General features: G+C 45.2%; 1 protein-coding gene across 5 annotated transcripts in view; it reads right to left on the bottom strand.

Moving 5' to 3' along the window:
* The window catches only part of SLC12A8 (solute carrier family 12 member 8), a 190,679-nt gene that overhangs the window by 21,322 nt on the left and 142,865 nt on the right, over positions 1–26,492 (bottom strand). For all 5 annotated transcript variants that reach the window (XR_007924633.2, XR_011387963.1, XM_051859211.2 and 2 more), the window contains exons 9-10: positions 24,845–24,991; positions 16,649–17,291 (exon numbers count right to left, since the gene is read on the bottom strand). Coding sequence is in view for 3 of the 5 variants with exons in the window: in XM_051859211.2 (XP_051715171.2) it covers positions 16,649–17,291; positions 24,845–24,991 (790 nt within the window). In the remaining 2 variants the exon portion in view is untranslated. The remainder of the gene's footprint in view (positions 1–16,648; positions 17,292–24,844; positions 24,992–26,492) is intronic.

Consider the following 26,492-nt stretch of genomic DNA (forward strand, 5'->3'; position numbering starts at 1 on the left):
TGAATCTTCCAGAGTTGATGTTAACTCCCAGTCCCTTGACCTTTCTGACAGTATCTGACTCACATGACCACTTCCACCTTCTTGAAATACTGTCTTCTCAAGACTCCTCCCTTTCCTGCTGTCCTTATATTTCATTGCCCACTCTTTCTCATTTTCCTTTGCTGGCTCACCTCCTCTTTCTCAACTGAAAATACTGAAGTATCCCAATAGTCAGTCCCCAACACTCTTTTCTCTTCCATACACACTACTCCTAAAAGATCCTGTCTCCACAGCTTAAAATACTATTCATACATTGATGATTCCAAATTTATATCATCCTTGACCTCTCTCTTCCTTGAATTGATATTTTGAGTATCTAATGGTCTTCTAAAATCTCTCTTTAGATGACCAATAAGCACCTCAAAGTTAACCTAGCTGAAACATAAATCTGTTCTCCCTAAGTCTTCTTCCTATGAATAAACGACACCACCACTGTTCATGCAAACATCCAAGTATCATCTTCTGTTTCTCCCACGTTCCATCCATAAATACTGTTGATACTACCATCCAAACACAGTCTGGATATGTTCACCCCTCCCCACCTCCATTGCTCCCAGCCTGTCTAAGCTACTTTCCTCTCATCTATTTACTACAGAGGACCACAGCTAGCACCCATTTCTTGGGATTTCTTGCAGCTGGGTGTGGCCATGTGATTAAGTTCTCATTTACAGAATGTGAACATGGTGAATGCCACTTCTGGATCAAGGTCTTTAGGAGAATGTGTGCCTCCGCTCCCTCAGACCTACCCCTAAGGGTAAAGCTAAAAACTTGCCATAGGACTCCAAATCCCATTAAGTTGGCAGGTACCAATGCCATCTTACTAGTTAAAGTGATCAGTTTAAGTTCATAAATGATCATAAAGATAGGATTACGTATCAAAGGGATCACCACATAAATAAGACTAGTGTCTGCTAATAATAATTGACAGAATTAAAAAGGAGAGAATGATCTAACATGGGAAGCAGGATACACAGCCAACTCATAGAATGGCAAATGCTCTAAACAGCACTCTAGCCTCAGAATCAGCCCTTAAGGCATTCGGATCTGGCTAAAAAGCCCATGAGAGAATTTCAGGCATGGAAAGCCAAGATACCGTGGCAAAAAAATGACCAAAATGAAAGATCTCTGTGAGTTAGATCCCAGTGGAAAGAAGGGGCCATCAAAGAAGGAGGTACCTTTCTCTGAAGGGAGAACTTCCACTTTGATTATGGCCTTGCCTAAATAAGGTTGAAGTTTGTGAACTCAAGAGGCTTCCATAGCCTTGGTAGCTCATGACAAGAGCCTCAGGTGATTACTGACATTATAAATAAGAGTGTCAATTGTTAAATCAACAACAGGACTCATGTAGGACCTCTGTCCTTAGTGTGTTGTACTATGAGAATTAACAGTAAAACTAAGACTTCAAACAGTACTTTATACTTTGTATGTCTGCGTGGGTGCAATCTGTTGAAATCTTTACTTAGTATATACTAAGTTGATCTTCTATATATAAAGATAATTAAAAATGAATCTAATGAAGATTGGGATGGGAGAGGGAGTGGGAGATGGGATCATTTGCAGGTGGGAGGGTGGTTATGGGAGGAAGAACCGCTATAATCCAAAAATTATACTTTCAAAATTTATATTTATTAAATAAAAGTTTTCTATAAAAAAAGGAGAATGTGTGCCTCTTTGTGATCTTTCTCCTTCCTCTGCCTGAAACATGACTATGGGAACTCAGGCTTGACTTTGCACATGACAAGGTTCAAGGAGATGATGAAATTAAACAAATGGAATGAGCTGGTTTCCTGAATCAATGAATGAGGAGAGAGGGCCTCCCACTGATTTAAAACACCCTTTTTGGACTACTCATGCAGGCAAGAAAAAAATTTCCATTGTGTTTGAACCACTACATTTTTGGTTACTTTAGCCCATCCAAATACACTTCCAAACTGGCCTTGGTTCCCTGTCTTATCTCTAAACAATCTACTCCTCCCAAAGTCAGTGATCTTCTCACAGCTTGAAGATCTCACTTTCCTCACTGAACCCCTATCTTAGCTCTCTCCCTGGTTCCCTGCTGACCCTCTGCTGCTCTCTTCCTATCGAGATCTTTTCTGATAAACATGTCTGAAATAGTACACCTCCCTCCCCACCCCATATCCCTCTAGCCTGATACTCCACTTGATGATTGTTCATGATACTTTTTGTAATACTGTTGACATTGCAGTACATCTTTGCTTATTTTTTATGGATTCCCCCTACTAGAATGTAAGCTCTATGACAGCAAAGAGCCTCTACTATGTCTACCCAGTATGTTCACTCAGCACTTAATACAGTTCCTGGAATGTGGGAGATGGTGCACACACGTGATTGAATGAAAAAACCATCTAACCCCAGGGATGTCTTCATTCTATCAAAATCTCTTTGCCTTCATCAGGTGCTTCAAACTAATATACTTATCCTTTTCTGTTTGTTTGTTTGTTTTTGAAAGGCAGAGAGAGAGAGAGAGAGTCAGGGAGAGAGACAAAGAGAAATATCCCATCTGCTGGTTCACTCCCCAAATTCCTCAATGGCCAGAGCTAGACCAGCAGGAAGCCAGGAGCCCAGTACTCCATCTGGATCTTCAATTTGGGTGGCAGGGACTCAAGTACTTCAGCCATGATCTACTGACTCCTATAGTGCACATTAGCAGAGATCTGGAATTGGAAGCAGAGCCAGGACTTAAGGCTAGGTACTCTGATATGGGAATTCCCAAATGGCATTTTTTAATGATTTATTCTTTATTTGAAAGGCAGAGTTACAAAGAGGCAGAGGCAGAGAGAGAAAGAGAGGTCTTCCTTCTGATGGTTCACTCCCCAGATGGCTGCAATAGCCAGAGCTGAGCCGATCCAAAGCCAGGAGCCAGGAGCTTCTTCTTGGTCTCCCACGTGGGTACAGGGGCCCAAGGACTTGGGCCATCTTCCACTGCTTTTCCAGGACATAGCAGAGAGCTGGATCAGAAGAGGAGCAAATAGGACTCAAACTGGCGCCCATATGGGATCCTGGCACTGCAGGCGGTGGCTTTACACGTTATAACACAGCACCGGCCCCCCAAATGCTGTCTTAACTGTTATGCCAAACACTGGCTCCTATACATCTATATCTGGAAGACAAGAACCACCTTTTATATTTCTAAATGCTAACTCTAGGCATGAAGAAATTTGCGGACAGGAAATACTTATTAATTGTGGATAAAGAGGGGCCGGCACCATGGCTCACTTGGTTAATCCTCTGCCAGTAGTGCCGGCATCCCATATGGGCGCTGGGTTCTAGTCCCGGCTGCTCCTCTTCCAGTCCAGCTCTCTGCTTTGCCCCAGGAGGGCAGTGGAGGATGGCCCAAGTGCTTGGGCCCTGCACCCACATGGGAGACCAGAAGGAAGCACCTGGCTCCTGGCTTCGGATCGGCGCAGCACCGGCCATGGCAGCCATTTGGGGAGTGAACCAACGGAGGGTAGACCTTTCTCTCTGTCTCTCTCTCTCTCTCACTGTCTGTAATTCTACCTGTCAAATAAATAAATTTTAAAAAAATTGTGGATAAAGGAGCCAGCATTGTGGCACAGTGGATGAAGCCACTATCTGTGATGCTGGCATCCCATGAGTGCCAGTTCGAATCCCAGCTGTTCCTCCTGCAGTCCAGCTTCCTGCTAATGCACCTGGGAAAGGGGCAGAAGATGACCCAAGTGGAGACCTGGATGGAATTCTTGGCTCCTGGCTTCAGCCTGGCCCAGCCCCAGCTATTCCATTGCAGCCATTTGGGGAGTGAACTAGCAAATGGAAGATCTCAACCCCTCTCTGTAACTCTGCCCTTCAAATAAATTTTTTTTTTTTAAATTGTGGATTACAATAAGGTATACCAAGATTTATGATGGGTCTGAGTGGCTGGCTTTATTCTTTTTCTTTTATTATTATTTAAAAAAAAACAACTTGTCATGATTATCAGTAATTAAATTGTATAATTTTAACATATCCAATGCGTGATTCATTTTTTCAGTCACAGGCTTAGTGAAATACTGTTGCCCCTCAATTATTAAGAAGGAACACCGCTTTTTAGGAACATATATGTTTGCCTGACTGGTATTTGTGAGTTAATCATGAAGCTCCCCCTTACACAACATTTGACCTTGAACAATCTCAATTATACTGGACCTAAAGGGAATTGTGTGTGTGCATGTGTTTGCATCTCTGTGTGCATGCGTGCATGTTTACCTCTCCGTGTGTGCACATCAGTGTGCGTGCATGTTGCATCCATGTATGTGCACGTGTGTGTGTGTGTGTGTGTGTGTATGCGTGTTCTGAGGAACCACAGGGAGAAGCAGCAGCAAAGGGCTTATCCTCCGGGCAATCACAATACACTTTCCTACATCAGCAACATAAGGAGAGGACTTGTGCAAGGATGCTCACTGACCAAAAAACGTGTGACGGTGCAGGCAGACAACTATTCATGCTTCTAAACAGCCATGGTTCTAAAACCCTCCCAAGGTCACTAAAGGAATTGCTTTCTCTGCTCCAGGATTTTGCTGGAATAAACAAGTCTTACAAACTTGTAGGGAAATGGGACAGTTTCTCATGTAGAACTACTAAAGAGTAACAATCATGAGGGCAACTATCAAACTGGCAGCCAAAAAAAAAAAAAAAAGACCTAAATGAAAGATCTCTGTGAGTGAGATCCCAGTGGAAAGAACAGGTCTTCAAAGAAGGAGGTACCTTTCTCTGAAGGGAAGAGAGAACCTCCACTTTGACTATGACCTTGTCTAAACAAGATAAGAGTCAGAGAACTCAAAAGGCTTCCATAGCCTTGGCAACTCATGACTGGAGCATAGGGAGATTACTGATGCCATAAACAGGAGTGTCAATTTGTAAAGTCAACAACAGGAGTCACTGTGCACTTACTCCTCATGTAGGATCTCTGTCCTTAATGTGCTGTACATTGAGATTTAATGCTATAATGAGTACTCAAACAGTATATTTCACTTTGTGTTTCTATGTGGGTGCAAACTGTTGAAATCTTTACTTAATGTATACTAAACTGATCTTCTGTATATAGAAAATTGAAAATGAATCTTGATATGAATGGAAGGGGAGAGAGAGCAGGAAAGGGGAGGGTTGCGGGTGGGAGGGAAGTCATCGGGGGGGAGGGGGATGCCAATGTAGTCCATAAGCTGTACTTTGGAAATCTATATTCATTAAATAAAAGTTAAAAAAAAAACTGGCAGCTAGCAACAAATAAAAAATCCTTGAATTATGCATGTTACAATAGCAAATATAATAAACATAAAGCATCATATTAAATTGCCTTTTAAAATCCACTGGATTCTATGGTCACAAAATTCCTTTAAAGAAGGAAAAACCAATTGTGTCATTTTTAAAAATAATAGATTTGACTAATTTTATAGAAACTGCTTAAAATAAACATTAAAATATCTCTGAAAACTGACCCATAGCTTTATCAGAATAAACAAACACACAGTTCTAATTCATATGTGGAATCTGAGGATGTGTTGCTGCAGTCCACAAAGAATCCTATTGTAAGTCCATGTGGCATTTTATCACATGGATTCTTAGAATTTGCCTAACCACCTTCCAAACACTGAACATAATTTGTCATTAGCACAAACAACAAAGCTATAACAAGCCTGTATATATTTTTTGGTTTGTTGTCTGGTTTGGGGTTATTTCCCTGATTTATAATTCTATCAAACAGATACACTAAATCAGGACAATGAAATAGTTATATATTTCTTGTTATACCTTGAAAGATTGTTCTCCAAAGAGCCCAAATCATAGGGACTTACAGCTATGGCAGTGTCGAGAGGTCAGTCAATCCTCTTTAAAAAAAAGTATAAAAACATACAAAATAGTCAAAACAACTACTTCACGCTCCTAGAAATTTATCAAATGGGACAACTTGAGAAGCTGGAGCTAAGAGTGAGAACAGGGAGTCTGTAGCCTCCGTGCCTAGGTTGCTCCCGTCTATCCCAGCCCTTAACCAGCGTGGGGCTCGTCAGAAACCATCAGTTTTTCTGCCAATGAAGCAAACTTGATTTGGAGTGGAATTAAAAACCTGAAAGTGATGAGGACAGTAGAGAAAAGGGAAGATCTTCAGCTTTGCCAGTCTGAGGATGTGGGCCCTGCCAGGGTGAGCAGCAGAACAGCTAGGAGACATCTAGGAAATGAGAGCTGCACAAGACATAGATGACACCCCCACATTGCCCTGGATGACTGGAAAACTAAACTTGTGTGAGAGGAGACTTGAGAGCGCCTAGAAACAAGCAAAAGTCCATCCAACCTGGAGAACTGGGGCTGATGTCATGGCACCAGCATTAGCGCCCAGCATCCCATATGGGCACTCATTCAAGTCCTGGCTGCTCCACTTCTGATCCAGTCCCTGCTAATTTGCCTAGAAAGCTGCAGAAGACGGCCAAAGTACTTGGGCCCTGCTCCCATGCAGGAGACCTAGAAGAAGCTCCTGGCTCCCGTGTTCAGCCTGGCCCAGCCCTGGCTGCTGTGGTCACTTGGGGAGTGAACCAGCAGGTGAAAGATCTCTCATTCTCTCTCATTCATTCTCTCTCTCTCTTCTTTAGGCCTTTCAAATAAATAATCTTTTTTAAAAAGAATAAACAAACTGGAAAACTGGCTACAACTTCGACTGTGCTTCCCAAACCACAGACATCCATTGGGATCCACCGGCAGAGAACAGAAGCCTTATGGAGTGCGCAGATACAGGGACAATGGCCTGGGAAGCCACGGTAGCAAAATAAAAATAAGAATTAAAAAAATAGTCGGGGGGCCAGCACCATGGAGTAATAGTAAACCTGCTGCCTGCAGTGCCAGCATCCCATATGGGCACCGGTTCAAGTCCCGCTGCTCCACTTCTGGTCCAGCTTTTCTGCTGCCCTGGGAAGGCAATAGAGGATGGCTCAAGTCCTTGGGTCCCTGCACTTACATGGGAGACCTGGAAGAAGCTCCAAGCTTCTGGCTTCTGATTGGCGCAACCCCGGCCATTGTGGCCAACTGGGGAGTGAACCAGCAGATGGAAGACCTCTCTCTCTCTCTCTCTCTCTCTCTCTCTGCCTCTCCTTCTCTCTCTGCCTCTCCTTCTCGCTCTGCCTCTCCTTCTCTCTCTGTGTAACTTTTTCAAATAAATAAATCTTTAAAAAAAAAACCAAAAAACAATAACAAAAAAAGTCTAAATATGTCATCAGTCATACACCAACAGCAAAGACAGATTTCATAGTTCAAATCCAGGGAATTATTAAAACAAAAACTCAGAAATAGACTTCAGAATCAAGAACGGCTACAATATGTCATCTAAATTCTTCAATTTGCAACCAAAAATAACAACACCTGCAAAGAAACAGAAAACTATCACCTGTGCTTAGGAAGAAACTCAATCAAGAGAAAGTAGGCCCACAAGTTGAATTTAACAGCAAAGACTCCAAAGGAGTTGTTATAAATATATTCAAAGAACTGAAGAAAAATGTAATGTCAATGACTTAAGGAGAACATGATAATAAATTTTAAAACAGGGAATCACAATACAGAAATAAAAACAAAACCAAAAAAGGGGAGGGGCACAAGAAAATTTCACACTCAAAAAACACAAAACAGAAACAGAAAAATGTTTGGGCTCATCAGCAGATTTCCGATGGCAGAAGAAAATAAGGATTAGTGAGCTCGGAAACAGACCGAAGTTATACAAAGCCAAGAACAGAAGAGAAGGAGTGAGAGAATGAGGGACGGAGTATCAGAGACCTGTGAGACAGTGTCAAGAGTACCAACAAGTGTTAGTTCCACTGTGGTAAGAGAGAAAGAGCATAAAAAATTTTTGAAAAGATGATGGCTCCAAACTCTCCAAATCTGGTGAAAACCATTAACTATCAGGTCTAGGAGGAATGAATTTTGATGTTGCTTCCAGCAATACATATACTTGACTACCACAAACCTAGTATTTCTTATTTAAATTTTGGATAACAATAGATACACAAGCATATCTTAAAAGTGTTTTATTCTGTGTTCCTTTAACCAATACCAGAGCCTAGTTCCCCACAGATAAGCACAGCAAGGAACACACACTTTGTGTACTGGTTGAGAGCACAGGTTCTAAAACCAGACACACCTGGGTTCAAATTCTTTCTTGTCTCTTGAGCCAATGTTTAACTTCTCTAAGCCTCCATTATATCATCTGTAAAATAAACAATGTCTAACCCTGACTTGGATGAAATAATCCATAGTAAGTGCTTATCTTGGTGCAGGGCATATAGGAAATACTCAATAAATGGCTGTTTTTAGCTACCAAAAGTATTTCATGCTTAACCATAATAGTTTGTTAACTGGACTTGAGTATGGGCATGAGTCTGGGCATTGATTTTTCTATGTAAACTTCATATTTATCACTCTTGACTCCTTTTTGGTAGAATCTGGAGTTTGACCCTTCTGTTTTTAAAAATAATATGCTTTGGAAGGTATGCTTTTATCAGTTGTGTTTGTCAGAATAATCATTTCCTTCTGTGATACACTGTGTTGTGCAAATGTTTTTTATTTCTACTTAATCAGATCCTTTTTTGTCTTTGATGATGTCCACAATAGGCAGAAATATCTCTCTTGCACAGCTGTTATAAATAAGCTGTGTGTATATAAGCCATAAAACATAGCTCCAAGTTATTTTTTTAAATCCATTTGCTTTCAGGAGTATTTCTTCAATATGATTTGATTCGTGTTATTTTATGGTAAATGACTGGTCAAAGATGAGGATCTTACAATAATTTAACTCTTTATATACCACTTGACTGATAAATGTTTCCATTGTTAGCCAACTACGCATTGATTTAACCAGGCTTTACTGAATTACTAAGTTCAGCACATTTCATAAACTCTGAGAACATTGCGATGACTACAAAAGTTTGTGACCAAGGGAAGTTCACAGTCCAGTGGCAAAGGAAGGAACCTAGTATTCATTTTTCTTGAGAAAGAGGAATAGGCCTGCAGGTAAATGAGTAAACAAATGGGATAGAAATGTATAAAACAATGTGATAACAATTTATAGTACTAGCGTGAATCAAGTATAACGGTTGCACAGTATCAGGGAATCCTCAGAAGAGGTGCAACTGGGTCTTAAAAGTCTGGTAGATTTTTAAATGAAAAAAAAAAATCAGGTGATAAAGGAGGAGGTGAAGCAACTGGAGGAGAAAGACAGGATATGCAGAGGGGAGGGAACAAAGCATGTGATGTATTTGGGGCAGCAGTTTGGATGTAGCAGAAGCATACCGTACAATGCAGGAATAATGATAAGAAGAGTGGCTGGGAAGCTGGGTTAGGGCAGGAAGCCAAAGAACCTTGCTTATCACACAAGATCTGGGACACTAAACAAAGCACATTGGATATCAGCAAAGGCTTTTAAGTAAGAGAGGCCCAGTGAGAGTTTTAATTTTGGAATGATAATTTGTGGGCCGTGTGAGGAAGAAATGGGCTAGAGGCAGAGACTTGGTTGCAGACTGAGCAGGAGGCCAGGCACAAGACAAGGAGGTAGAGAGACGGACTGATTGGTCAACAATGGCTACATTTCCTAGCCAGGGCAACTGAGTAGTGCCTCTGAGTTCATTAAACATGGCAGAATGACCACGTGTCTTTCCTGAAAACTCACTGAGAAGAGAAAGGGAATAATACCAGCACATTCACCAAGGGAAGGAAGGAGAGATAAAAATCAAGTCTTGGAAGACAGTGGCAGGGTGCTCAGATCAGAGGAGGATGAGCCTGAGGGCCTACAGCGAATGTGCCGACAGGAGCAGCCCAGTGCATCCTGGTTGACTATAGCCACGTCAAGACCAGGAAGTGCCATATCTGGCAAAGTGGTGAGGGCAGGGAGTTACTGGCAAGTCTATATTTTTTCTACCCTGAGCTACTTTCCAATGCCGACGCAGCCAAGGGACATCCTCTTCTGCCCAGTCCCCTCCCCAAGAGGGCTTTCCTCAGAAAACAAACCAGAGAGTGCCCAGACAAGGCACATGGGGCTCAGTACAGCGTGGGGGATTAAGCGAGCATCTGTGTGCTGCACCCAATTCCCTATTCTCATCCTGCTCCCAGAATGCAAGCAGCCACCCGTGAGGCCCCAAGGCAAGCACTAAGAAAACCCTCCAGGTGTTCCCATTCGGGAGTCCTCCAGTGGAAAGCTGGCTCACTACTGAGCACTGCAGTGAGCTGCCCAAGCACACAGGCCTCCTGGACAGCCTCCTGCTACTGCTGTCCCTTGGTACTGCAGGGAGTAGTTCTAGGACGCCCTGAGGACACCCAAATCTGTGGATGCTCAAGTCTCGTGTACAAAAACTGTGTACGTAGTATTTGTACACAGGGTATCAAAAAGTTCCTGGAAAATGGAATTAAAAGATACGTTTACTTAGGGGCAAAAAAAGTAAAATCTACATATATAAAGGGTCTTCAAGAAGTTCATGAAAATGTGCATTATGAAAAAAACTATGCATGGATTTCAAATTTTATTTGCATCAGAATAAACTTTCTTTTAATTCCATTTCCCATGAACTATTCGAAGCACCCTTATACAACCTGTACAGATCTTTACGTACACTCCAAATCATCTCTAGAGTACTTATAATACCTAACATAACATAAACTCTATACAAATACTACATAAATAGTTGCTACACTGTATTGTTTAGGAAATAAAGACAAGAAAAATGCACAAGTTCAATACAGGTGCAACCCTCAAAGGCCTAACTACATAGAAATACTTCAGCAATAACATATCTTTTTAAATATTTTCAATCTGTAGTTGACTGGATTCACAGATGTGGAACACATGGATAAGGAGCACTCACTGTACTTTAGTTTTTTCTTTTTAATATTTACTTATTTATTTGAAAAGCAGAGTGACAGGGAGAGATCTTCCATCACCTGCTGGTTTACTCCCCAAATGCCCATAACATCCTGGTCTAGGCCAGGCTGAAGCCAGGAGTACTTTTAAGTATGAAAAGAAATCAAAGGTTCAACAGGCATTTTTTCTAAAATCTCCAAGATAATGGGGGTGGGAGAGAGGGGAGAGGGAAGAGGGGAGAGTAGAGGGGGAGAGGGGGAGAGAGAGAGAGAGAGGCCAAAGAGAAAAGAATCTAGACAAAATAGGAACAAGGAAAGGAGTAGAAAAAGGCTGCAAACTGGAGGCTAAGTGATTCAGAGACAGAAGTGATGGGATTATACTCAAAAGACAAGAATTGATGGTGTCCAGATTAAGGGGAAAAAAAAAAAGAACAAATCAGGTTACAACCAAGATTTCTTTTGGGAATTAAAAATGCAATAATTGTGATGTACATTGAAAGTTCTCTACCCATTCTTCATTTCGTTCCTAAGAAAGAAAAACAATCTTAATTTTATGTGATGTAGCAATATGACCAGCTAAACAGATACTTCTCAGTCTCCTTTGCAACTCATTGAAATCACACAACTAAATCCCAATCAATGAAATACAGGAAGTAAGGAATGGGACGTTGGGGAAGGGTTCCCAAGAATGACTCATTTTGGGAGGTCATCCTTTCGCCTTTCCTCCTTTCTCTACTGCCCCTCCCCCACATGGCTGCGCTGGCAAGGCTGCAGCAGCCACATCCTGCAGGACAGAACAACATGCTAAGGGAAGCAAAGAAAGAAGACCACAGGAGCGTGGGTTGCCTGGGACCATGGAGCTGCCATGGCAGCCATGGGTCACCCATCTCTGGCCCTTCTGTATAAGCCAAATGAAGCCACTATTATTTTGTGATTAAAAAAAAGTCTTTAAATTTATTTATTCACACTTTACTTGAAAGGCAGACAGAGATCTTCCACCTGCCGTTCACTCCTCAAATGCCTACAATTGCCAGGACTGGCCAGGTTAAAGCCAGGAGCCTAAGACCTCAATCTGGGTCTCCCATGTGGGTGGCAAGGGCTCGAGTACTGAGCCATCACCTGTTGCCTCTCAGGGTGCCCATTAGCAGGAAGGTGGATTGGAAGCAGAGTCAGAAATTGAACCAGGTACTCTGATACAGGATGCAGGTGTCCCGAGCAGCAACCTAACCACTGCTCCAAACACTTGCCCCTATTTTGTTATCACAGTCACACCAAATCATATCTGATATAACAATCGCTATTTAAAAAAAATCTGGGGTTGGCACAGTGGGTTAAAGCCCTGGCCTGAAGTGCCAGCATCCCATATGGGTGCTGGTTTGAGACCTGGCTGCTCTACTTCCTGTCCAGCTCTCTGCTATGGCCTGGGAAAGCAGCAGAAGATGGCCCAAGTGCTTGGGCCTCTGCACCCACGTGGGAGACCTGGAAGAAGTTCCCGGCTCCTGGCCTCAGACAGCGCAGCTCCGGCCGTTGTGGCCAATTGGGGAGTGAACCAGCGGATAAAGACACCCCCCACTCTGTGCCTCTCCTCTCTCTGTGTAATTCTTTCAAATAAAATAAATAAATCTTTAAAAAAATAAAAAAAATCTCATTTAAAGAGGTAAGAGGTAAGATTCATGAAATAGCCCAGAAAAGAGAACAAAATGTTAAGTAAAAGAAAATTAAAGAACTATGGAAGAAGATATTAAACAGACATAATGGAGCAGGGTGGGAGGTGGTGGGGAATCAGCAAAGCAAAGTCATAGAAAAGCATGAATCTGGTGAACAAACAAGAACAATCACAGGGGAAATGAGAGAAGTGTTTGACGAGGACACTGTGCTAAATAAAATGAGCACGTTACAACAAGGTAAATACAATATAATTCTGGGGCTGGTGTTATGGAGCAGCAAGCTAACCTGCCACATACAACGCTGGCATTCTGTACTGGAGCACTGATTCGTGTTCCAGCTGCTCCATTTGTAATCCAGATCCCTGCTAACATGCCTGGGAAAACAGCAGCAGATGACACCAGTACCTGGGGACCTGCCACTCACATGGAGATCAGAATGGAGCTCCAGGCTCTGGGCTTTGGCCTGGACCAGCCCCAGCTATGTGGCCACTTGGGGAGTGAATCAGTGGATGGAAGACCTCTTTCTCTTTCTCCCTCTTGCATTCTCCCTTTCAAATAAATAAATAAATATTTTAAAAATACTATATGACTCCACTTATATGAAATACCTAGAGAATTTGAATGGTGCTGTAATGGGCGGGGCGGGGGGAAGGAGTATGAGGGAGATACATAGCTTCAGTTTTAATAGATACATAGCTTTGCCGGCGCTGCAGCTCACTAGGCTAATCCTCCGCCTTGCGGCGCCGGCACACTGGGTTCTAGTCCCGGTCGGGGCGCTGGATTCTGTCCCGGTTGCCCCTCTTCCAGGCCAGCTCTCTGCTGTGGCCTGGGAGTGCAGTGGAGGATGGCCCAAGTCCTTGGGCCCTGCACCCCATGGGAGACCAGGAGAAGCACCTGGCTCCTGCCATCGGATCAGCGCAGTGCGCCGGCCACAGCGCACCGGCTGCGGCGGCCATTGGAAGGTGAACCAATGGCAAAAGGAAGACCTTTCTCTCTGTCTCTCACTGTCCACTCTGTCTGTCAAAAAAAAAAAAAAAAAAAAGATACATAGCTTCAGTTTTAAAAGAAGAGTTATGGAGATAGAGGGTGGTGATGATTACATAACATCATAAACATATTTAATAACATTAAACTTTACACTTAAAAAAGTGAAGATGGACAGTCATATGCTGTGTGTATTTTACATAGCAAAAAAAGATAGACTATTGAACAGGCTACTGAGCCAGGAAGTAAAAAAATGATGTCTGACATGGAGAGATCAAGGAGCTGCCATAAGACTACATCATTTAGTCAGTCACAGGGAAGTTGACAGAGGATACAACTTTTTGACTTAAAGTGAGGTTTTCCTAATAGAGCCCCAAAAAGTAATCTATAGAAGGGAATTGACACTCTGAGATGCGATGACTGAACAGCCCTGTCTCGACTGCTGAGGAGCATTTTCTTTTTCACGTGATTGTTGAACTCTTTATTTAGTGCAGGGTTTTCTTATGTGTATAAAGTTAACTGAAAATAAATCTTAGTAAAAAAATAAGATTGGGAATAGAGAGGGAGAAGGAAGAAAGGTGGGAGGGCGGGTACAGTGGGAAGAATCCCTATGTTCCTAAAGTTTTACTTATGAAATGCATGAAGTTTGTATACCTTAAATAAAAGGTTTCTGGGGAAGAAAAAAAGAAAGTGGGTTTTCTGGGAGTAGGGTGTAGGAAGGGCGGCAGTGGTGGCAGAAAGAGCAGGAACTACTATCCCATGTGACTGCTAACATCAGCTGCCTTATGAAACTGTACACTTACTGTTTTGATAAAAATAATTTAAAAATTTTAATAGTGCTCCTACAACTAAAAAGGTTGCCACAATTTAGAAGTAATAAAGTGGGGCCTGGTGCTATGGCTTAATGGGTAAAGTTTGAGTCTCGGCTACTTCACTTCAGATCCAGCTCCCTGCTAATACACCTGAGAAAGGGCAGAAGATGGCCCAAGTACTTGGGCCCTTGTACCCACATGGGAGACCCGAAGAAGTTCCTGGCTCCTGACTTTGGTCTGGCTCAGCCCTGGCTGTTGCAGCCACCTGGGGAGTAGATCAGTGGATAGAAGATCTCTCTCTTGGTCTCTCTGTCTCTGTCTTTCAAATAAATAAATATTTAAGGAAAAAAATGTAAGGAAGGAAAAATCAGCACGTACAGTGTTTGCCTTTAGACATTGCCTGCTCTTGGTCCACACCTGCCCATCGAGATCTCAAGGCGCAGGGTGCGGTGGAAGATCATGCAGGGGCTCCCAGAACAGGCAGTCATGGGGGCATGTCCAGCTGCACAGTGAAGCAGCTCTGAAGCTTCCCTGTGGTCTCACTGAGCCTTCAGGGTTTTCATGTGTAGAATGCTCATATCTATTATACGAGGGCCCTTCAAAACATTTGTGGAAAACAGAATTCAAAGATTCTATTATTTGGTTGTATACATTTTTTGAAACCCATGTGGTTTTTTCATAATATTTATTTTCCATGAACTTTTTCTTTTTTAAAGATTTATTTATTTACTTGAAAGTCAGTTACACAGAGAGAGGAGAGGCAGAGAGAGAGAGAGAGAGAGAGAGAGAGAGAAAGGTCTTTCATCTGCTGGTTCACTCCCCAAATGGCCGCAACCGCTGGAGCTGTGCCAATCCGAAGCCAGGAGCCAGGAGTTTCTTCCAGGTCTCCCACATGGATGCAGGGGCTCAAGGACTTGGGCCATCTTCTACTGCTTTCTCAGGCCATAGCAGGAGCTGGATTGGAAGTGGAGCAGCCGGGTCTTGAACCGGCACCCATATGGGATGCCGGCACTTCAGGCCAGGGCTTTAACCCACTGTGCCACAGCACCAGCCCCTCAATTAACTTTTAAAAAATTTATTTATTTGAAAGGCAGAGTGGCAGAGAGAGAGAGAGACAGAAAGAGACAGAGAGACATCTTCCATCTTCTGATTCATTCTCCAAATGCCTGTACCATCCAGGCTAGGCCAGGCCAAAGCCAAGAGCCAGGAATTCAATCAGGATCTCCCACATGGGTTGCAGGAACCCATGTACTTGAGCCACCCTCTGCTACCTCCAAGGGTGCATTAGCCGGAAGCTGGATCTGAAGTGAAGGTGGGACTTGATCTCGCTCAGTTATGGGATGTGGGAATCCCCAGCACTGAGTTAACCCACTGCATCACAGTGCCCCCTCCTCCAGCAACTTTGTGAAGAGCCCTCGTATTACACAAATAGATAAAAACCACCTAGAACATGGTGGATCCTTACAAACCATGAGCTTTCTCTTTCAGAGTTTCTCCTGCCCTGTGAGCCTCTGAGAGTCTCTCTTGTCTCTGTGGTTTAGACTTGAGAAAGCAAAGGCATGTTCCTTTAGCCACCTTCTCTCCTTCCTTTCTTGACTGGTTTGGGAGACTCATCTTCCACAGACAAAATATACCAAGTGCTTGCCAAGCAGTTTGTCATAACACATTGGCACTTCTCCTGAAAGGAGAAATTCATTTCAGTCACATTGGCATTAGACCTCAGCTGAGTTTTCAGTGAAAAGAAATTGATATTCAATTTCTAGCCATGGCTGCCAGCTCTGACATTACAGGAATAGATAGAAATTTCTGCTTAAAATTAACTACAGTATCTATAACAGAGGAGAATTATAAATAATTCAGCCCATCCCATATGGGCGCCGATTTGAATCCAGGCTGCTCTGCTTCCTATCCAGCTCTCTGTTATGGCCTGGAAAAGCAGTGGAAGATGGCCCAAGTCCTTGGGCCCCTGAACCCGCGTGGGAGATCTGGAAAAAACTCCTGATTCCAGGCTCCTGGCTTCAGATTGGCGCAGCTCCAGCCGTTGAGGCCAGTTGGGGAGTGAACCAGTGGATGAAGACCTCTCTCTCTCTCTGCCTCTCCTTCTATCTCTGTGTAACTCTGACTTTCAAATAAATAAATGAATCTTTTTTAAAAATTTTAAAATAACATGTTTTAAAGTAAATAAATAAATAATTCAGCTGATACCTGAATAGAATATTTTAAAAAAGCAAAATTAATAAAAATTTTAAACTCAGGTCATGATAACAGGCAATTGAGACTCCAGCATGGTTCCAAAGCACTCACCTTCTTTACTTGGCCTCCGCTGGCTACACAGCTCTGGGAGAAGTTCCTCACGTAGTCCCCCAGGCCAAGTCCCTTCACTCCTGGAAGTCTGCTTGTTCCAGTCGGACCTGTGCCCCTCCCAGGAGGCAGTGGGCAACCTGTCAGAGCTACCAGGAGGGAAGGAGGTAGGGGAGTTGAGGTCCAAGAGGAAGCTGTCCTGTAGGGTTTGTTTGGTAGCCTTCTTGCCTTTCCTCTTCTGACCCTCAGGGCTCCTGTCCCCCTCTCCTTGCCTGGGCTGGCTACTCTCAAGATCCCTGGTTAGCTGCAGGAGCTGGTCCATGTCCTTGGCGAATTCCAGCAGAGTGCCCTCAGAGAGGCTTCGAGCAGGGCCCTCAGAGCCATAGGTAGGAGCTTTTTCCAGGAGCAGATGCTCAGAGCAGTGGACAGCTTCCGTGCCTTCCCTGAGCGCTGGCTCAGTCCCCCGGGGAAGGCCGCAGCGGTCCATGGACAGAGAGAAGTATGAGTAGTCCACGGCCACGTACGTCAGCATGAAGTTGATGGTGACGATGGGAGCCAGAATGTTCACCTGGCCCACAAGGACAAAGGCCATGGTCACCAAGCTGGTCAGGCAGATGGCAGTTACAGGTGTTTTATTTGGTCCTTTCTGAAAAAAGAAAAGTACCATTTAGGACTAAGAAATTTCAAACAGAAAGTACCAGAAGGTTCAGAAGTTACATGAGAGAACCCAAACTCAGAGTGGCTCAGGCATTTCTTAGCATGTGACTGTTTATCTGGAAACCTGAGACAATAATATCCAACTCGTGGGGTCATCTTGAGAGAAGAGCTAATGCAGGTAAAATGCTGAAAACTGAACTCACACACAGCGGACTCCTAGCGCACCACAGGAGGTAGTTTTATCAGTAACTATTAGCAAGGGACATTTTCAAAGAAATCTGACTTCCAAATGTTTTCCCTTTTTGTCGTTCACTGCATTTTAACACCAGCCTTGGCAATCAAAGAAATGTCAAGTTTATTCTTCCCATGGAATGCTGTGTCCAGGAAAACAATCTGGGGAGGGGCTGGCACTGCGGCACAGCGGGTTAAAGCCCTCGCCTGAAGCGTTGGCATCCCACATGGGTGTCGGTTCTAGTCCTGGCTGCTCCTCTTCTGATCCAGCTCTCTGCTATGGCCTGGAAAAGCAGTGGAAGATGGCCCAATTCCTTGGGCCCCTGCATCCATGTGGGAGACCTGGAAGAAGCTCCTGGCTCCTGGCTTCAGATCGGTGCAGCTTCGGCCATTGAGGCCATCTGGGGAGTGAACCATCAGATGGAAGACCTCTCTCTCTGTCTCTACCTCTCTCTGTAACTCTGTCTTTCAAATAAATAAAATAAACTCTTAAAAAAAAAAAAAAAAAGAAGGTGGTCGATGCTGCGGCTCACTAAGCTAATCCTCCACCTGCGGTGCCGGCACACTGGGTTCTAGTCCTGGTTGGGGCGCCGGATTCTGTCCCAGTTGCTCCTCTTCCTGTCCAGCTCTCTGCTGTGGCCCAGGAATGCAGTGGAGGATGGCCCAAGTGCTTGGGTCCTGCACCCGCGTGGGAGACCAGGATAAGCACCTGGCTCCTGCCTTCGGATCAGCGCGGTGCACCGGCCGTGTGCCAGCTGTGGCGGCCATTGGAGGGTGAACCAACGGCAAAGGAAGACCTTTCTCTCTGTCTCTCTCTCTCACTGTCCACTCTGCCTGTCAAAAAAAAAAAAAAAAAAAAAGAAGGGCCGACACTGTGGTGCAGTGGGTTAACGCCCTGGCCTGAAGTGCCGGCATCCCATATGGGTGCCGGTTCTAGTCCCAGCTGCTCCTCTTCTGATCCAGCTCTCTGCTATGTCCTGGGAGAGCAGTGGAAGATGGCCCAATTCCTTGGGCCCCTGAACCCATGTGGGAGACCTGGAAGAAGCTCCTGGCTCCTGGCTTCAGATCGGTGCAGCTCTGGCCATTGAGGCCATCTGGGGAGTGAACCATCAGATGGAAGACCTCTCTCTTTCTCTGCCTCTCCTCTCTCTGTGTAACTCTGACTTTCAAGTAAATAAATCTTAAAAAAAAAAAAAGGATCCGTGGATTCTATTGGAATAGGGGATTCTAACACTTAATATTCACACATGCACATGCTCTCACACACCTGTTTAATGGAGGTGGACTCGGTGGCCTTTAGGGGGATGGCAGTGGGAAAAATATGCTGACGCTCCTATAAGCACTCATCACAGCCACTGTCACAGTCACCGCTCAGTCCCCATGTTCTGTGCCCAAACAACTCCCTGTGGTCTACTGGCCACATTCTCTTTCTTAAAGGATACCAAAAAGGAATGAAAAGGCAAGCCACATCATGGAAAAAGATGCTTGTAGCATAAATAACAGACAAAAGGTAACTAGCTTATACAAATAACTCCTAAAATATAATTGGAAAAAGACACACAATTCCCACCCAAAAGAAGTGAGAAGAGTGGCATTGTGGCGAGCGGGTAAAGCCACCTCCTGCGACAACAGCATCCTGGTTCCAGAGCCAGCTCTCCACTGCCAGCCCAGCCTGCTGGCTGTGGTGGGAAAGCAGCAGAGGATGGCTCAAGTGCTGACGCCCCTGCACCCACATGGGAGATCCAGAAGAAGCTCTAGGCTCTTGGCTTTGGCACAGCACAGTCCCAGCCACTGTGGCCATTTGGGAGTGACACAGCAGACGGATCTCTTTCTGTCTCTCCCAATCTCTCTCTCTGTAATTCTGCCTTTCAAATAAATAAAATCTAAATCTCAAAAAAAAAAAAAAAGGATTTAGACAAGTTAAGTTTACACAAGAATATCAGTTAAACATTAAAAGGATGTCTAATGACATTAGTAATTAATGAAATGCAAATTAAAACCACAGAGAGAAACATTAACACATCTATCAAAATGGTAAAAATTTTCAAGTCTGATAATAAAAAGTATTGAAAAAAATATAGAATGGGGACTCTCATCCACTGCTGATAGGAGTACAAATTAGTCTAACTATTTTGGAAAAGAGTTTGGTATTATCAAGTAAGTAGAGACACATTTATCTAATGATTTAGCAATTCCATTAGCAGGTTTATAGTCTGGAGGGGCGCTGCACGGGCACCAGGCTACTAGTGCAAGAGTGTTCACCACCTTGGCCATCACAGTCCCAAATAACACCCAAGCTGCTGCCACTACCAAATCAGGGATGAACCTTAAAAACACGATGGTGAGTGAAAAGAGCATGCCATAAAGTACATATATGTGGTCCCATTTATTCACAGTTCAAAACAGACAACAATAAACCTTCCTGCTTGGAGATGCCTGTGTAGGAAGTGAACCAGCAGTCACAAGCTCTGGCCCCAGGGTCACGTCCAGCACTGCCTGCCTACGTGTGCCCATGAGCTAATAATGTCTTAGAGTTTTAAACACTTGGGGGAGAGGGCACTGAAAGAAGAACACTTTGTGAAATTCAGATATGCATCCGTAAGTAAAGAACTGGGTATCGTCTGTGGCTTCCTGTGAGGTACAACAGTAGAAATTGTGAGTGAATCTGTTGGGCCTACAATGCCTACAATATGTACATCTGACCCTTTTCTGAAAACAATTGCCAAACCCCTGAGTAAAACTACAAAGTAAGCAAGGAGATGACTATCACAGAAGTCAGGACAGGGGCCGGCACTGTGGTGCAGCGGATTGGCACCCTGGCCTGAAGTGCTGGCATCCTATATGGGCGATGGTTCGAGATCCAGCTGCTCCACTTCCAATCCAGCTCTCTGCTATGGCCTGGGAAAGCAGTAGAAGATGGCCCAAGTCCTTGGGCCCTTGCATGGGAGACCCAGAGGAAGTTCCTGGCTCCTGATTGGCGTAGCCCAGGCCGTAGCAGTCATTTTGGGGGTGAACCAACAGAAGGAAGATCTTTCTCTCTGTCTCTCTATCTCTCTCACTGTCTATAACTCTACCTGTCAAATAAAATTAAAAAATAAAATTAAAAAATAAAATAAAATAAATGAATCTAAATTAGACCTCTCTCGGAAGGCACACTCTCAGTGATCCAGACATACGGACACTGGCCTCACCTCCTAGCCACCATATGTATAATTAGATTAAGTCTCCACCCTTAATCCATCAGCTATTAGCATTAAGATGTTAGAGTTTAAATACCTGCTATACCCCAAGCATGTTGTTAGTTGTTTATAACTAAACATTTAGATGTAAGGCATTTGGATCCCCCATTTGCACACTCATTCTGGACAGCAAACACAACATTAGTAAGGAGACTGTCTCCAGCTCATTGTCAAATGTGAATTTTTTGCCGGCGCCATGGCTCACTTGGTTAATCCTCCGCCTGCGGCACCGGCATCCCATATGGGTGCAGGGTTCTAGTCCCGGCTGCTCCTCTTCCAGGCCAGCTCTCAGCTGTGGCCCAGGAAGGCAGTGGAGGATGGCCCAAGTGCTTGGGCCCTGCACCTGCATGGGAGACCAGTAAGAAGCACCTGGCTCCTGGCTTCGGGTTGACGTAGCTCAGGCCATAGCAGTCATTTGGGGGGTGAACTAGCAGAAGGAAGATCTTTCTCTCTGTCTCTCTCTCTCACTAACTCTATCTGTCAAATTTTAAAAATGTGAATTTTTACTAACTGTATAATGAGAAATGGCATTTTAGGATATTGGGAGTTGCATTACTGTTACAATGAATAAAGCCTAACGTTTAAGAGCTATTTATAATATTTTTGTGATTATTGATCATTTTCACTTGCTAGAAGCTCTTCTTTATTAGGAAAACTAATTCTTTGTGATGTAAATAAATAAATATTTTTCCTGGTTTTTCATCTGTATTTTAGGCTTGGGACCTTTTTTTCCCAAAGCTTCATTACTGCACCAGTTCCTTGCTCTCTCCTTCCTGGCTCACCTTGTGATAGTGCCTCCACACCACCACGACGCGTTTCCACCAGACACCAGACTGTGGGGCTGCCTGATCTTCAGCTGTAACCTCCAAACTGTAAGCTGTAACCTTTTCTTCCCCCCAAGAAGCTCCTCTCAGGTATTTAAATTAAAGTAATCAAGAGAAGACTTTAACAGACAATCTTCTAAATCAAGTATGATCTATCCTCCTTCCTTGGCAAAGACACCTTCATGAGGATGGGGAGGTGCAGGTTCAAGTTCAGAATTCTTGCACTCCTCAGCCTTCTTCATGAAAGACACCAGGCAGAGCCTCCAGTGGTAGCCCATCCCCTTCTCCTCCTAGATTACAGCATGGGGGTCTCACAGTCACACGTGGACTCTTCTCCTGCCCCTTGGTCCTACAGAGGAAGGGGAACCTGCAGATCCCAGAAGTGGGCTGGGGTCCATCTGAGCAAGGAATTCTAGGGTGCAGCATACCTGGAATGTGGTCTAGAAGGCAGGACATGAGACTCATGTGGGCATGTCCTCTTGCCTCATAAACATCTTATACCCAAGGGCCAGAGCAGAATCCTGTAAAGCAATCTCTTTGGGCTTGAACCTAGGTGCCCACGGCTGTGGGAAAACACACTTTCACACATTGCTGGTAAAAGCACACAATGATACAAAGCTCTCAGAAACTGTTTTGGCAAGATCTATTAGCAACGCATTTTTTTAAAGAAAGGTTGTCGCTCCCCGTCTTCGCGGAGGAATGACACAGGACCCTGCGCTGTTCTTTTGTCTGCTCGGCCCTCCCCGGGTTTGCTGCTGGTTCTTCCCGGGTTGGTTACCATCCCTTCCACCTCCGTGGAAGGGCAGTTCCCCCTGCCATTTTCCCCACTTCCGCGGGGGAGCGGCACACCGCTGGCCGGCTCTCTCGGGGGCTGCACAGGTGTTCCTTCAGATAGATGTTCCCGGTGCATGTTGTCTCTCTCCTCATTTATAGTCCTCTTCCACCAATCCCAACTCTGCTACCCACACGCCGAGTACGCTGCTCTCCTCCAATCAGGAGCAGGTCCTGCTGTTTATTGGTTGAACTGGAGGCAGCTGTGTAGAAGCTGTTTCCTCCTCTCCCAGCGCCATATTGTGGGAGAGCAGATGCATAGAATAAGTCTTAATTCCAGTAACATAGTCTAGTCCAGTTGCTCCCCACAAAAGGTTTTAGTTAATGAATGCAAATTTTATAGATACAACTTTAGCATTATAGTGGTTATTCCCCCTCTACCCGTCCTCCCACCCCCACTCCCATCCCACCTCCTACTCCCTCTCCCATCCCATTCTTCACTAAGATTCGTTTTTAATTAACTTTATATACAGAAGACTGACTCTATACCAAGTAAAGATTTCAACAATTTGCACTCACACATGCACACAAAGTATAAAGTATTGTTTGAAAACAAGTTTTGCAGTTAATTCTCATAGTACAACTCATTAAGGACAGAGGTCCTACATGGGGAGTAAGTGCACAAGGACTCCTGTTGTTGATTTAACAATTGACACTCTTAGGTATGACGTCAGTGATCACCCGAGGCTCTTAGCAATGCATTTATGCTTTGACCCAGCAATCCCACTGATCCAAACTATCCATTAAACACATCTGTCTCATATATACAACGTTATTCATACAGGTAAGGTTATTCACCTCAGCACTGTTTACTGGAAAGCCACACAAGTGTGAACCTGTGGGGAACTGAGTAAACAGACTATGGGATATTCACACCATGGAAGAGGAGTGAGAGCAGTCTCTCTGCATTTGTATGAAAAGACGATTTCTTTTGCATCATATTTTTATGTATGCACTGTCTCCTAAAACAAATGAAGTGAAAGAAAAATAAAACAAAAGGCACCAGCACCCAGAAGGCAGGAGAGCCAACAGTGCCACCCCTCCCCAGCCCAGGCTGACCGAGGACAGAAGTCGGGGAAGGACAAGGAGGAGATGAGCATAGTTTGCTCAGGAGGAAGGCTGGGAACCTGAAGGCTGGCGGAGAGCACCTGTGCACCCGCACAAGACTGTGTGAGCTCGAGCTCCTGGGAAGTGGGAGTCTCTGTCTCTGCTTCTCTCTTGTCAACCTCTGGGTTTTCAGAAGGTCTCTGGAGCATCCCAGCCATTTAAGGTTTGGGGGCATGATGGTTAACAGCAAGCCCCAAGGCCAGGGCTGTGGAGAATAATCAAACTGCAACCCCCAGGGACAAGACAAGCCTTGAGAGCAGAGTGAGAGCTGCAAAGACCAGCTCCCTTCCTAACCAGGAGATTCTTCTATGCTAAAACAGGAGAATCTGGAAATTTTCTTCTCTTTATTTAAGAGACATGCAGACAGAGAAAGACAGAAGCACAGAGAGCTCTCATCCCCAGTTCACTCTCCAAATGCCCTGGGAGCCAGGAACAATACAGGTCTCCCACGTGGATGGCAGGGACCCAAGTAGCTGAGCCATTACCTGCTGCCTCCTGGGGTGCACATTAGCAGGAAGTTGGAGTCAGCAGCAGGGCCAGGACTCAAACTCCTGTATTCTGATATGGGATGCAGGCTCCCAACTTGCATCTTAACTACTAAGCCTAATGCCCACCTCTGGAATTTATTTTTATTAAGGGATAGGGCTTCCTCCATTTCCTGCTGCTCCAGTCCAAGCTGCTGCTGGGCCTGGCTGGCTAACCCAGTGCCAGGTGGCCAGGGTGCTGTGACATTTCAGATGCTTCATCTAATTGACCTCAGCCTAAGCCAGCAAGAGGACGGGCTGGAAGAAATGATCACTGCATTCTCATCTATCCCACCCTAGACAACTGATCAACTGATCAGGAGTTGTGTGGTTTTGTTTGTTTTTTTTTTTTTTTTTTTTTTTTTGGACAGGCAGAGTGGACAGTGAGAGAGAGAGACAGAGAGAAAGGTCTTCCTTTTCCATTGGTTCACCCTCCAATGGCTGCTGTGGCCAGCGCACTGCGGCCGGCGCACCGCGCTGATCCGATGGCAGGAGCCAGGTGCTTATCCTGGTCTCCCATGGGGTGCAGGGCCCAAGCACCTGGGCCATCCTCCACTGCACTCCCGGGCCACAGCAGAGAGCTGGCCTGGAAGAGGGGCAACCGGGACAGAATCCGGTGCCCCAACTGGGACTAGAACCCGGGGTGCCGGCGCCACAGGCGGAGGATTAGCCTATTGAGCCACGGCACCGGCCAATCAGGAGTTCTAATCAGAAAAACTAAAGCATGCATGGGCCAACAGCTGTGTTAAGGCAAAAGGTATGTTTCTCAAACAATGGGCCACTCACCCTTTTTCCCAGACAGGCGAGTGCAGGAATCACTTTCTCCTGCGCAATGCACTGCAAGATCCGGGGAGCTCCGTAGAGTCCTCCCATGCAGGAGGCCAGAGACGAGATGTACAAGCCCAGAAGGAAGAGGAAGCCCACCAGGGACACCTAGGTGAGAAAACGGCTTCATCATCCAGTGCCACAGCCCTTCCACTGCCGCCACACTGCCCACCCTGCTGCAGCTGAGCACAGGACGTCCTCCAGGGTCACCCTCGGGGATAGAGTAATTCCCCAATCCCCAGCCCCACCCTACTGCATGCCACTACTCCAGGTTCGCCCACATTTGACATGGACTGCACACGCTTTCTCAAACCAGCAGGCATCAGACTCATCTGTAAGGCTTGAGAAAACACGGATTTCTGGGAACCAACTCCGGAGTTTCTGAATCAATGATCTGGGGGTAGGGGTGAGAACCTGGATTTTCAACAGGTTCCCAGAAGACCTTGATGCTGGTGGGCTGGGGACCACACTTTGAGAACCACTGGCCAACCACAAAGCTAACAGCCTCCTGTCTCTATGCTCTCCTCACTCTGTGTCATCCTTAGACTCTGCCAGAGTCACTGATCTGAACCAGATCTGACCCAAATGCCCCTGCTACAAACATGCCTGCAGCTCCCACATGGCTCATGACCAAGTGTGCCCCACACTCAGCACACAGAGTCGTGGGTCAGCATGATTTCTCTGCCTGCTGGAGCGCTCTACCCACCACATCCCCTAATCTACTCATTGTCTGACTGCTAAACTGTGCTTCAGGACTCAGCACAAACCTCACCTCCTCTATGAGGCCGCCTCCAATCCCCCTCGCCATAGGGGCTGCTCCTCAGAGTTCTGTGGGCCCCTCAAGGGGATGTGAGGACAGCTGCTTTGGGAGCATCAGCCCAGTATTCTGTGTCTAGCAAAGACAAATGCTGGGGGCTGAATGGGACCCATGTCCCCTTGGCCCATAAGGCACCAGCAGAGTCAGAGAGGGCCAGCAAAAGATCAGCACCACTCCCCGTGCACTTGTGTCCCTGCCTGCCAGCCTGAAGCCATCACACCTTCCTGAGCTGGACCTCACCCACACCCAGTGGAGTCTCTCTGCTCTCCTGGGTCTCTGCGGTGCCCTCCCCATTCCACTCAACTTCAGGCTCAGTGGCCAGAACTGGGGATGCCATGTGTCTTTACCCAACCAGCACAGATAAGTCAGGTTTAGTTTCCAACTCTGCCACTTAACACCCTTCTTGATGAAGACTCTCCTTACCCCAAATTTTATTTCTTTCTTGAGCAATACACTGGATCCCTGTCATTGAGCTACACTGAACATAAGCATGGGGAGGAATCTTCCTGGCTCATAAATTATCACTGGAATAATCTGACCACCTGAGGAATCCTGCATCAGTCTGGATTTGCATCAGGAAAAAGATATCCCCCCGCTTTAATGCTATACTTGTAGGACCCTGCAGGTTGGCAGAATCATCAGGAAGCTAAAAGTTCAGGTTTGGAGAAAGGCAGGACAGAAGCCTGGAGGCACACCCAGACTCTTCAACAGCATCAGTCTGCCAGGATGCTCCAGCACCTGCCACCTGCAGAGGAACTCTCATCATTTCTTTAAAAAAACTTACTTACTTTT

Source organism: Oryctolagus cuniculus, chromosome 4 (assembly GCF_964237555.1).
Source record: "Oryctolagus cuniculus chromosome 4, mOryCun1.1, whole genome shotgun sequence".
Taxonomy (NCBI): Eukaryota; Metazoa; Chordata; class Mammalia; order Lagomorpha; family Leporidae; genus Oryctolagus; species Oryctolagus cuniculus.